General features: G+C 39.0%; 1 protein-coding gene and 1 non-coding gene across 2 annotated transcripts; both read left to right on the top strand.

Moving 5' to 3' along the window:
* The first annotated feature begins 813 nt into the window (after nt 1–813).
* LOC142169649 (uncharacterized) lies at nt 814–1,380 on the top strand. The gene is made up of 2 exons (XM_075231542.1): nt 814–1,131; nt 1,231–1,380. The coding sequence occupies exons 1-2, from the start codon at nt 814–816 to the stop codon at nt 1,378–1,380; spliced, it is 468 nt and encodes a 155-aa protein (XP_075087643.1).
* An 8,928-nt stretch (nt 1,381–10,308) lies between these two features.
* LOC142170052 (small nucleolar RNA R71) lies at nt 10,309–10,415 on the top strand. Its single transcript, XR_012699667.1, has one exon. It is a non-coding gene; the product is annotated as a small nucleolar RNA R71 (small nucleolar RNA).
* Nucleotides 10,416–11,677: the final 1,262 nt, after the last annotated feature.

Below are 11,677 nucleotides of genomic sequence, written 5' to 3' on the forward strand. Positions count from 1 at the left end.
TTCAAGCCTTATTTGGATTCCCTCGTGATCATCTTCATTGATGAGCAGCATATATGGATTGTACTTCAGACTTTGAAGGATCGTCAGTTATATCCCAAGTTTTTAAAGTGTGAGTTATGGTTAGACTCAGTTGCCTTTTTTAGCCATGTTGTGTCTTCCGAGGGTATCAAAATGGATCTTAAGAAGATTGAGGTAGTTTAGAACTGGCCTAGACCTACTTCGGCTACAAAGATTTTGTTTTTCTTGGGTGTCGCGAGTTATTATCGCCGAAACGTGGAGGGGTTTTCATCTATCTTAGCCCCATTGTCCAAGTTTACCCAGAAGGGTGCTCTTTTCAAATGGTCCGACGAGTGTGAGGTGAGCTTTAAGAAGCTCAAGACTGCATTGACTACAGCCACAGTATTGGTGTTTCCTACGAGTTCAAGATCTTACACCATGTATTGTGATGCATCACGTATTAGGCTTGACACGGCATTGATGCAGGACGATAGGGTGATTGCCTACGCATATTATAAGTTGAAGGTTCATGAGAAGAATTATGTTGTGCATGATTTGGAGTTGGCAGCCATTGTTCACGTGCTGAAGATTTGGAGGCACTATCTATGCGGCATTCCATGTGAGGTCTATACCGACCATCGGAGTCTCCGATACGTGTTCAAGCAGAAGGACCTTAATTTTCGGCATCAGAGATGGTTGGAGTTACTGAAGGATTATGATATCACCATATTATTTCATCCGAGGAAGGCCAATGTAGTGGCCGAAGCATTGAGTAGAAAGGCTGAGAGCATGGGCAGTTTGGCATATTTACCCACAATGGAGAGGCCACTATCCATGGATGTTCTGGCTTTGGCCAATGGATTCTTGATGTTGGATATTTTGGAGCCTAGCCAAGTTCTTGCTTATGTTGTGGCACAATCATCATTATTGGTGAGCATCAAGGTTTGCCAGTTTGATGATCCTCACTTATTGGTGTTGAATTATACGATGCAACAGGGTGGTGCCAAGGAGGTTGTGATTGGAAATGATGGTGTTATCCGGCTTCAAGGCTGGATTTGTATTCCGAACGTTGATGGGTTGAGAGAGTTGATAAGTGAGGAGCCTCACAGTTTGCGCTATTCCATTCACCCATGTGTCATGAAGATGTACCGTGACTTGAAACAACACTATTGGTGGCGGAAAATGAAGAAAGATATAGTTGGTCATGTCTCTTGGTGTTTAAATTCCCAGCAGGTGAAGTTTGAGCATCAGAAACAGGATGGGTTGACTCAGAGATTGGAAATACCGGAGTGGAAATGGGAGCGACTCACTATAGATTTGGTGGTAGGCTTTCCATGGACCTTGAGGAAATATGATGCAGTTTGGGTTACTGTGACTGGTTGACTAAGTCCGCAAGTTCATTCCACTGATGACTTCCTATTCTTCAGAATGGTTGGCTCAAATTTTACATCCAGGAGAATATCCTCCTACATTGCGTGCCCATTTCTATCATTTTTGACCAGGGCACGCAGTTCACATCGCATTTTTGGAGAGCCATGCAGCATGAGTTGGGCACGCAGATCAAACTCAATACCGCATTTCATCCTTAGACTGACAGAAAGTCCGAGCGCACTATTTAGATTCTAAAGGACATGTTGCGGGCATACTTTATACATTTCCGGGGACAGTGGGACCAATTTTTAACTCTAGCGGAGTTCGCCTATAACAACAGATATCAGTCGAACATCCTGATGGCTCCATACGAGGCCTTGTATGGGAAGCGATGTTGTTCGCCGGGTGGTTTGTTTGAGCCCGGTGAGGCTAGGTTGTTGGGCACAGAATTGGTCCGTGATGCTTAGTAAAATGTTTAGGAGATTCAGGAGCGGTTTCGTATAGCTCAATCAAAGGAATAGAGTTGTGTGGCCCGGAAGGTTCGAGATGTGGCTTACATGGAGGATGAGCAGGTTCTTCTGCAAGTTTTGCATATGAAGGGCGTGATACGGTTTGGGAAGAAGGAAAAGTTGAGCTTGAGTTTTATTGGCCCATTTGAGATTTTGGAGAGGGTTAGGGAGGTTTCTTATAGGATTGCATTGCCTCCTAGCCTCGCAGGGGTACATCTGTTATTTCATATCTCCATGCTTTGGAAGTACCATGAGGATAGGTCATATGTTTTAGACTTTAGTACGATGCAACTTGATGAGAATTTAACCTATGAGGAAGAGCCGGTGGCTATTCAAACCAGCATGTTCGAAAATTGAGATCTAAGAGTTTTCCTTCTGTGAAAGTACAATCGAGAGGCCAGCCGATTGAGAAGGCTACGTGGGAGTTCGAGTCTGATATGAGGAGTAAATACCCGCACTTTTTACCAGTCTAGATACATTTCTATGTCCATTAGAGGACAAACGTTTCTTTTAGAGGTGGAGAATGTGACGACCCTATAGGTCGTTTTGAATACTAGCTCCTTTCTCTATATTCTGAGACTTCCCGTAGCTTTATTTGATGAGTTATGACTCATCTGGATGGTCCGTGTCATTTTTTTGGAAAGCTATTATGTGAAATTTTAAAGAAAATGTGATTTTTGACTTGAAATGAGGCTTTAGTTGACCACGATCAACGTTCTTCGTAAACGACCTCAGAGCGGTGTTTTGATGATTTTGGTGGGTTCGTATGATGTTATGGACTTGTGCACATGTTTGGTTGGGGTCCCGGATGTTGACGATCAATTTTTTCCCTCACTTTTAAAATTAAATTATTTAGACAATGATTTGGAGTAAATGTGGTGAAAATATTTTCTAATCGATAATACCTATTTTCATATAAATATATTAGGAAATTAGTAACTAATAGTGTTAAATTAACAATTTGGTAGTAAATATTACCCTTAATGTTTTGAAATTATTAAATTTATCTCCATATTTCGTTACACAAGTTTTACAATAATTTAACAAATTAATCTTTGATATTTTTAAATACATCACTTATTGTTTAAATTAATCCGAAATTAATCTCATAATTTGGTAAATAAAGTGTTTTATTAAATAATTAATTAACTACGAGTAATTTATAGTGTATTTTATAATTATATTTTTATCACATTTAATTAGAATTAATTAAGCTAAATTAAGTTAATTTTAAAGGGGTTAAAAGACTAAAAGGCTACAATTGCAAAAGTCTAAATAAACACAATGTGGCTATTCTTTAAATCAATTCCAGCCCAAAACGTTGGCCCAATGCTACCCGAGCTAGTCCAGAACCAACCTCTCTCATCCACCTTGGTGATCCCAACCAATTCCTGAGAGCCAATAGAATCGTGTCATGTCACCCGTCAAAACAGAGTTGATCTGGGCCGTCGATCCAAATCATCGATGGTCCATGTTTATTCCTGTTTTCTATTTATAATTTAACCCCACATATTACGTCAAATGTTGTATCATACAGATCTAACGGCTCCAATATTTTCCTGATAACTTTTTAAAAAACCCATATGACCTGAATTATCAGAGCCGTTGATCAAATGATCCAACGGCCCAGATCCCGTGTTGCATTTTTAACCCAGAGACACTACTAACCTTAATTCATTCGTTCCCAAAACAGCCGCCCCTCTTTCCTCTTTTCCTGTCTATTCTCCCAAACCCTCCATGCCCATCAATCATGAAACCTTGCACAAATCAGTGCAAGGTCACAAATTCGAACCTCACAACACTCAATCTACCCCTTATGCCCACGACTCTAGTCTGATTCTTTCCCATTTCATCACTAAAATACAAAACCCTAATCTGAAACCCTAGATCTAAAACGTGTTACCTAGAATCCATCAATCCCTCTTATGTTCTTTCAAATCGGAGCATGCGTGGTTGATATCTTCATATTTATCATCACTATTCATTGTCTAGAGGTCAAACGCAATGAACTCTTGACCTTGGATATTTGACCGATGGATCCTCACTCTCAACAATCGAATCTTCCATCCTTGTGCTTAGGTAAAACTCCTTCACTGATTTCCCTCTATGTTTTTCTGATTTTACTCCCACTCTATCATCATCAACCATATCGTCACCTTCCACTACCTATTTTGAATTATCTGGAACCCTAAGGCTTCAATAGCCACTATAAATAGGAGCCTCCAATGCTCTCACCTAACAACACCTAACAAGAGTTTAGCATAGACGAATCTACCTAAAAGCATTGAAAGATTTCAAATTTTGAGTCTTTTTCGGTCAAGTTTTAAAGTTCCAGTAGCATAGTTATCATGCTACCTGATCGTCTGATATGTCCTGTAACCTTGAAACTCTATAGAAACCTCATTGTATGCTAGTTAACTGATCCTTATTAACTTCTATACTTGTGTGTTTCCCAGTGATGTTTATGAACGTTTTACATGTTTGGCATTCAAGGGAGCTTCATGTATAAACTACCATGTGTCTTATTTGAATACTATTTTGTCAAAGAAGTAAATTGAATCTTGCCTGCTTTAATAACCTAACAATGTAGAACTTAAAAATGGAAGTCTACTATTGTCATTCACATGCTTGAACAAACCTATTAATACTTGCTTGTCCTATTAAAATGAACACTGCCCTATATTGGGTTGATATCCTTGTCTATAAAGACAAAGTTATCTAGATGTTGATTAAGAACCTGATAGACTAAGTGATCATACTACTAAGTTTGGATTAGATTAAGACTGACTATCTGGCATACTTTGATGTCTCTACTTGGTTGAACAAGGTTGTTAGTATAGGTGCTTAGTGGAGTAAGGCCTTAATCATGTATATGCTTACTCTTGATTATGCTTAAGACTACTGCAATGACTATTGATATACTGTAGACCTAGATAAAGGTCCTGAAATGTTATGTCCATCAGAACTAATTAGTTCATCTCCTCATATCGTTCACTAGGTTCATATCACTCAATTAGATATTTTGAACTTGGATTAGCTTACTCACAGCTTACCACTAATACTCTTTATTTTACATCTGTGTGACAGTCTCCTTAAGTATTCTGATACATGCTATGAATGATCACTGATGTCACTGGACATTATAAGTATTTGTAGTAGTTGGCCTATATATTCTAGGTTCTGATATTAAAGTTAATGGTGTAATCTTAAAATGTTCATGTCTTTGCATTTTGATTATATTCTCCGTAGCTTCTAAGCTTTGTGTACATGAACCTTTTGTGTCTACTGCTTCTCTCATGTTAACTATCGAGTGAATACATCATTTGTATTTAAACATCTGAGAAAAAGTAAGTGTGAGTGGCTTAGGGTATTTTGAATATAACTGAGTTTGTGGTAAAGATGCCCTTCCCTGACACAAGCATTATTCGGAGTCTGTGAGACCATTGTGAACTCTGAAGTGCCAGGAATTCGAAGGGTACCTTGTCCATAAATAAGGCTTTATTCCGATTTTTTAGTCATTGACTCTTATTAATCATCTTGGATTAATGCAAATAAAAGCTGGTTTCACCGTATTCTTTAAACATGTCTATTTTTTACAATTTTATTTTGTTGGGCCTCATGTTAGTTTCACTAATTTTTTTTCTTTTGTATCCATAATTGAATTGGGCCTGCTGAGCTCTTTCGAACTCAGGCCCAAGTTCCAGTATAGGATCTTTTTTGCTGAATGGAGTCTGCTACTGCATAAGATCTGCTGGGCCTGGTCCACTTGCCCAATATCAAAGACTCTAGTTTTCTTTCCCCTTTCCTTTTAGACGATAAACTTGGCTTCTCATTTCTATGTATACGTATTTGATACTAACATTATTATTGCATGCGTATGTTATATTTTGATCATTTTAGGAACCTAGGCAAACCAAAGTCCATAGGTAAATAAAGAAAGAATTTCAGTTTATATCATGAAATATTTCGATACTTTGATCACTTACTTTTTAAATAAAATACTTCATTTATGTTATCACTAACCATTTTCAATAAAGTTTTGAGTTTTATACATATTTGAAAGCAAACGACCATTCTATTAAAAAGTCGGAATTGAAATGACACTCACAAGGCTGATTTTCAAGGAGAATAAAACCAAACACGGCTGGTAGACTAAGAATTATCAAACTTCAATGAATTTTTTGAAATATGGCTTCAATTGAAAATGATTTTCAAAGGTATATCCGTGACACATCTCCGAGTAGTCTTTTATTCTACCAAATTATACGATAGCCATATTGTTTCAAGAGACAAAATATTAAAAACATAGCATTATTTTATAAGTCTTGCTCAACTTTGTAGGTATAAATATTTCAAAAGATTTTCATAACTTATAAACATTATAAAACTTATGACTCCTTTTCCAAACTACATATACACAACCTTCTTTCAAAATGGTAGATTTTACACAAAACATAAGATAATTTGCAGACTTTAAGCACTTAATTAAGTAGAATGTAGACCCTTACTTCCCTGAACCTAGCCTAAGTTCTAAGGAGCTACCTTTGGTAGATTTTAAGGGGTGCCTAACACCTTCCCCTTAGAAAAATAAGAATCATAACCCAAATCTTAGGGGTTAGTAGACCAATAGGATAATAATCTAATAGACAAATAGGTACCCTAATATACGTTAAATATTAGGTGGTGACTCTCTTTTATCAACAACAGAAGAACCCCTAGTTGAATATTGTTTTGACCTGTGCAAAATAGGGTGCAATAACATGGCGACTCTGCTGGGGAGTTTACACTTAGGTTCTAACGTTAGTAGACCTAGGCTAGATCTGAAACTTGGAGATGCTTGTTTATATGCTTCTTTAACTGTGCTTCACTTTGCAAATATGTGCTTACTTGTCTTACTTGTTTAACATATGTGTCTGCTTTTAATATTGTTACTGTTATCACCAATTATCGGTTACTACTTTATACGATGTCATCACATTCTTTCCTATTGAGTCTTGGCTGTAAACTATCACACACAAATGACACGCAAGGGTTGTCTTTTACACCCCCTCCGAACCTTTTTTTAACATTCTCTAGTTTCAGAGAACGGCTTTGTTAGGTCTGATATAACGTCTCGCAGTGTACACTCCAACTCCAAAATTAGGAAACACTCTATTCTAGCAAACATAGGTCATACTCATAAACCTTAGGCAAGTCGATCTTTGGTACGGACCACGATTATGGAAGCCACCTTAATATCAATGGGTCACGCACCCAATAACATGACTTTTGTGAACGACGAACCAATCCAGAGAGGACGCTAAAGATTCAGAGAAAATACTTACCAAACCCCTTTCACCTCTTTGATGGAAATCAACCACAACATCCCCGAAATCAATATGGTCATGGGTGCACCACACAAGATGAAACAGTGGTGGAGAAACTTTCGCCGAGAGCATGGAGATGAGAATAAAACACACTTCGGAGCACTGACCGCTTTGATGAATATTCGAGTCGACAATGTCCTTACCAGGTTATTGATAGAGTTTTGGAACCCAACTTAGGTGGTTTTCCAGTTCGTCGATTATGAATTGACACCAACATTGGAGGAAGTCACTAGCTTCACGGAGTTTCCATTTGCTGGGAGAAAACCAATACTGCCAGTTGTAATCCCCGACCACAGGTTCCTTCATACATGGGGTTTGAAAAATAACAGAAATCTGAGAAACATCGAAGATGGAAGGGTGAGCTTTGACCAACGATTCGACAGATTACGACACCGGGAAAGTTATGAGTGGCATCTGGAGGAGTTTCAATGCGATCAAGTGACATGGGAGAGTCTCCGTCCCTTAAACTTTTCTCTGGCATTGTTGGGATTACTAGTCTTCCCGCAAAGAAAGGGGTGAATCAACATCAACCTGCTTCCCCTGATCCTGGCAACCTTTCGAAGGAATCTACAAGTCACCCTTGTTCCCAAGATATTAGCAGAGACATTCCGAGCACTGTCAGCATACTCCAGAGGATATGATTTTTTCAAAGGATGCAACCTACTACTCTAGATATGGGTCACAAAACATTTCTTTCAGAGAGAGGCAACAGTCGACTATTTTATTGGCATCAGTAACATGATCAGGAGCTACTACGAGAGAATGAGGATTGGGTGATGCCGCACGAGCAAGAGGAGTGGCGAGACATGCTGACCCATCTGAGTGAAGAATTTGTGAACTGGAAGCTTTCATGGTTAGGTGGCAGGGAAATCTTGAGGAACCCCAAAAAATAATTCATAGAGTTAGTAGGACTTGAAGGAATTCAGCCATATGCACCTCTACGGGTTCTAAGGCAATTTGGTCTGATCTAAGACATGCCCCTCTTGTCAAGGATAGCTTTATATAAATATGGCTACAACAGACAAATTCTAATCCCGAGGGTGAGAAGACTTCAATATGAATGGAATGACTTGATCATGATGCCAATAGGTCAGAATTCCTGATGTACGCCTGAATAATTCGTGTGGCTCAATGAGGAGGATGAGTTTGCAGACCTAGCAGAGAGGGATTGACTGGACAATAAGAATTAGCGGCAGCTCTACAAATATATCACGATATTTTCCCCACTATCTTGTTTACCATTGCCATGCATCGACAAGTGGTTCCAGGGTCGGTCGACCATATATTGCCACCACTAGAGGACGATGATCGGGCGGTCGAATATATAAAGATAATTAGAAATAGAGCCGGTGGAGGATCCCGAAGAAGAGCCTGAGTACAACAATGACGAGGAGGGGGGAGAAGTTGAAGAGGTGACGAGCTCTTCACTTTTTACTCAACACTTGCAACTGGTTTTTTCTTTTGTGCCCCCTTTGCTACATTCATCTCAAAAGTTAGTCTCCTCACCCACTCTAAGCATGAGTTTTCTCTCGTGTATATCTAATATTGCTCTACCCATCGCTAAGAATGATCTTCCTAGGATGAGGGGGAACTCCTTGTTCTCCTCCATATTCACTACTATAAAGTCTACATGAAATACGAACTTATCTACCCGAACTAACACATCTTCCACTATTCCCTCGGGTATTATAGTCATTTGGTCTGCCAGCTACAAAGATATGGGTACAGACCTTATCTCTCCAATCTCGTTCTCCAATTTCCTATGAATAGATAGAGGCATTAGATTAATTTAGGCACCAGAATCACATAAAGATTTATCAAAATGAATAGTTCCTACAGAGCAAGGTATAGTAAAACTCCCTGGATCTTCACACTTTTGTGTGGGAGTTTATTTTTCAATATCGCGCTGCAATACTCTCTGAGCTTGACCACTGAGGTCTCCTCGATTTTCCTTTTCTTTGTAAGGATCTCCTTCAAGAATTTGGTGTAAGCATGCATTTGTGTGAGCACTCCTGTGAATGGTAAGTTTACATGAACCTATTTTAGCACATCTAGAAATCTCCCAAACTGCTTGTCTAGCTTTTCTCTATATAGCTTTTGAGGAAAAGGTAAAGGTGGCATATGCTCGCTCTCATCATGTTCCTCCCTTCTCGAAGTTTCTCCCTTATTCTTTTTCTCAATTTTCATCTAGCCCTTCTTCTTTTTATTAACATCACTCTTCAACTGCTCCCCACTATCTTTTTCAAGTTTCACATCATTTTGGATCGGGGTGGGATCTTTTAACACTTGCCCACTTCTCAGAGTTACAGCATTCACTGTTTCTTTGGGATTTCTCTCAGTATCAGCGGGGAGAGTTCTTGTAATCCTCTCAAACAATAGAGTCACTAGCTACCCAACCTGACTTTCCAGATTTTGAAAACCAGCGCCTAGTTCTTTGATAGCCGTTCCATGTTCACGTATAGTTGGGCTATGAGTTTGAAGCCTCTCATCAGTTTATAGAATGAAGGCCTTCATAAGATCTTCTATGCCACACTGAATGGGCTATTGAGGCTGAAATTGCTGCCTCTGCTGATTCATAAAACCAGGAGCTCCTTATCCCTAGGTTCTACAGTTGTTTTGTTGCCATGCATTCGCAGTACCCCCAGGTGAACTACATGAAAAACATGGGGTGCCTCTAACTCATTGCATTATAATTTCCCACAGCATTCACTTCCTCAGTTGAGGCTTGACACTCATGAGTAGGGTGTCCTCTTCTACATATATCACAAGCTGCATGAGGCTCATTTTGTCTCGAGGCTAAGGTCAGCTTTAGTATTTCTTTAGCCATAATATCAAGTTGTACCTGCACAGATGTATTAGAATCAACTTGGTGAACACTAGTTGATCTTCTTCTTTCAGCACTCTCAGAGGGCCACTGATTAGCATCTTCAGATAACTCATCAAGAATTGTAACTATCCCCTCTGGAGTCTTCTTCATCAAAGGGCCTCCAACTGCATTGCTCAATATTCTACGCGAGATCGATGTCAATCCTTCCCAAAAATCCTGGAGTTGCATCTAGAGTTCAATTCCGCTATGTTGACACTTTCTAACTATCTCCTTAAATATCTCCCATACTTCAAAAACAGTTTCAGTCTCTTTCTGGCAGAAGTTATGGATTTCTCTTCTAATCTTGCCCGTCTTAGCTGATGAGATATATTTATCACAGAATTTTTTGGTCATCTCCTCTCAAGTTCTGATCGATCCACTGGGTAAACTTCGAAGCCACTCCTTAGTATCATCTTTAAATGAAAAGGCAAATGCCATTAAGTACACTGCATCTTATGACACCCTATTGTATTGAAAGGTGTTCATAATCTCCTCGAAGTCCATTAAATGCGTGTTTGGATTTTTGTTTGGCTTCCCTCTGAAGACACAACAACTCTGAAGGGTTTGAAACAACCATTGTTTCAACTCGAAATTGTTTGCTGCAATTGAAGGTGGTCTAACACTGGATAATCCTTGATTGTAGACTGGTCTAGCATAATCGTCCAGTGGTCTCCCATGCCTGGGAGCTATATTTCTAAACTGGTCTGCAATCAAGGGTTGATGTTGATTAAGTCTGTGACCCCTCTCTTCGTCATAGATGTTGTGCACATCTCTAATAACTGCTTCCTCAGCATCTCGTGCAACTTTTTCTCGTTGTCGGGCTGCCTCTCTTGCAGCCAAATCTACATTATCATCACCGTTTCCGACCATAGATTCTTGGTTGAGGATTGCCCAACCTTTTCTAAAGTCTCGGTGAGATCTCTTTCCTTCCTCAGCTATCGCATTTGTTTTTCTATCTCTGGCTCGTATGGTAGCACTTCTTTCGTAGAAGCTCGAGTCATGCACCAATCTTAGCCTATAACCTGCGTCCAACCAAAGAACACCAAACGTAAAAGGAGAAAATTAAAATAAAATAAAAATAAAAATTCCTGAATTAGCACTACAAACTACTTCAAACACTGTTGATTGTTAATCCCCGGCAACGTCGCCAAAATTTGACGAGATCGAAACACACTCCTAAATTATGCTTGCTACTAAAATATAGTATAGTATAATATCGTATCCACAGGGATTGGATGTAAACAGTATTCTCGTAGTTTCTAGCTTGGTTGCTATCCAGGAGAATCAATAATTGAGATTTATAAGATATATAACTAAAATTAACTAAGAATCTAAAGTTATTGACTAATGACAATCAAAGCAAGGAATAAGCAAAGAAGGTTATCAATGGTAGAATATAGGGTTTTGATAGGATAGGTGCAAGATAATTGTTCGGGATATAACTCTAGATAATTTACTTCTAATGTTCAAGTGAGTCTGTCGAATTTACTCAATTATCAGTTCAAACGTTCAGCAAAAACTCCTCTCTCGATTAAGTCTTAACCTCACAAAATGAACCAATTTAAGCA

The sequence above is a fragment of the Nicotiana tabacum genome, chromosome 15 (genome assembly GCF_000715075.1).
Source record: "Nicotiana tabacum cultivar K326 chromosome 15, ASM71507v2, whole genome shotgun sequence".
NCBI lineage: Eukaryota > Viridiplantae > Streptophyta > Magnoliopsida > Solanales > Solanaceae > Nicotiana > Nicotiana tabacum.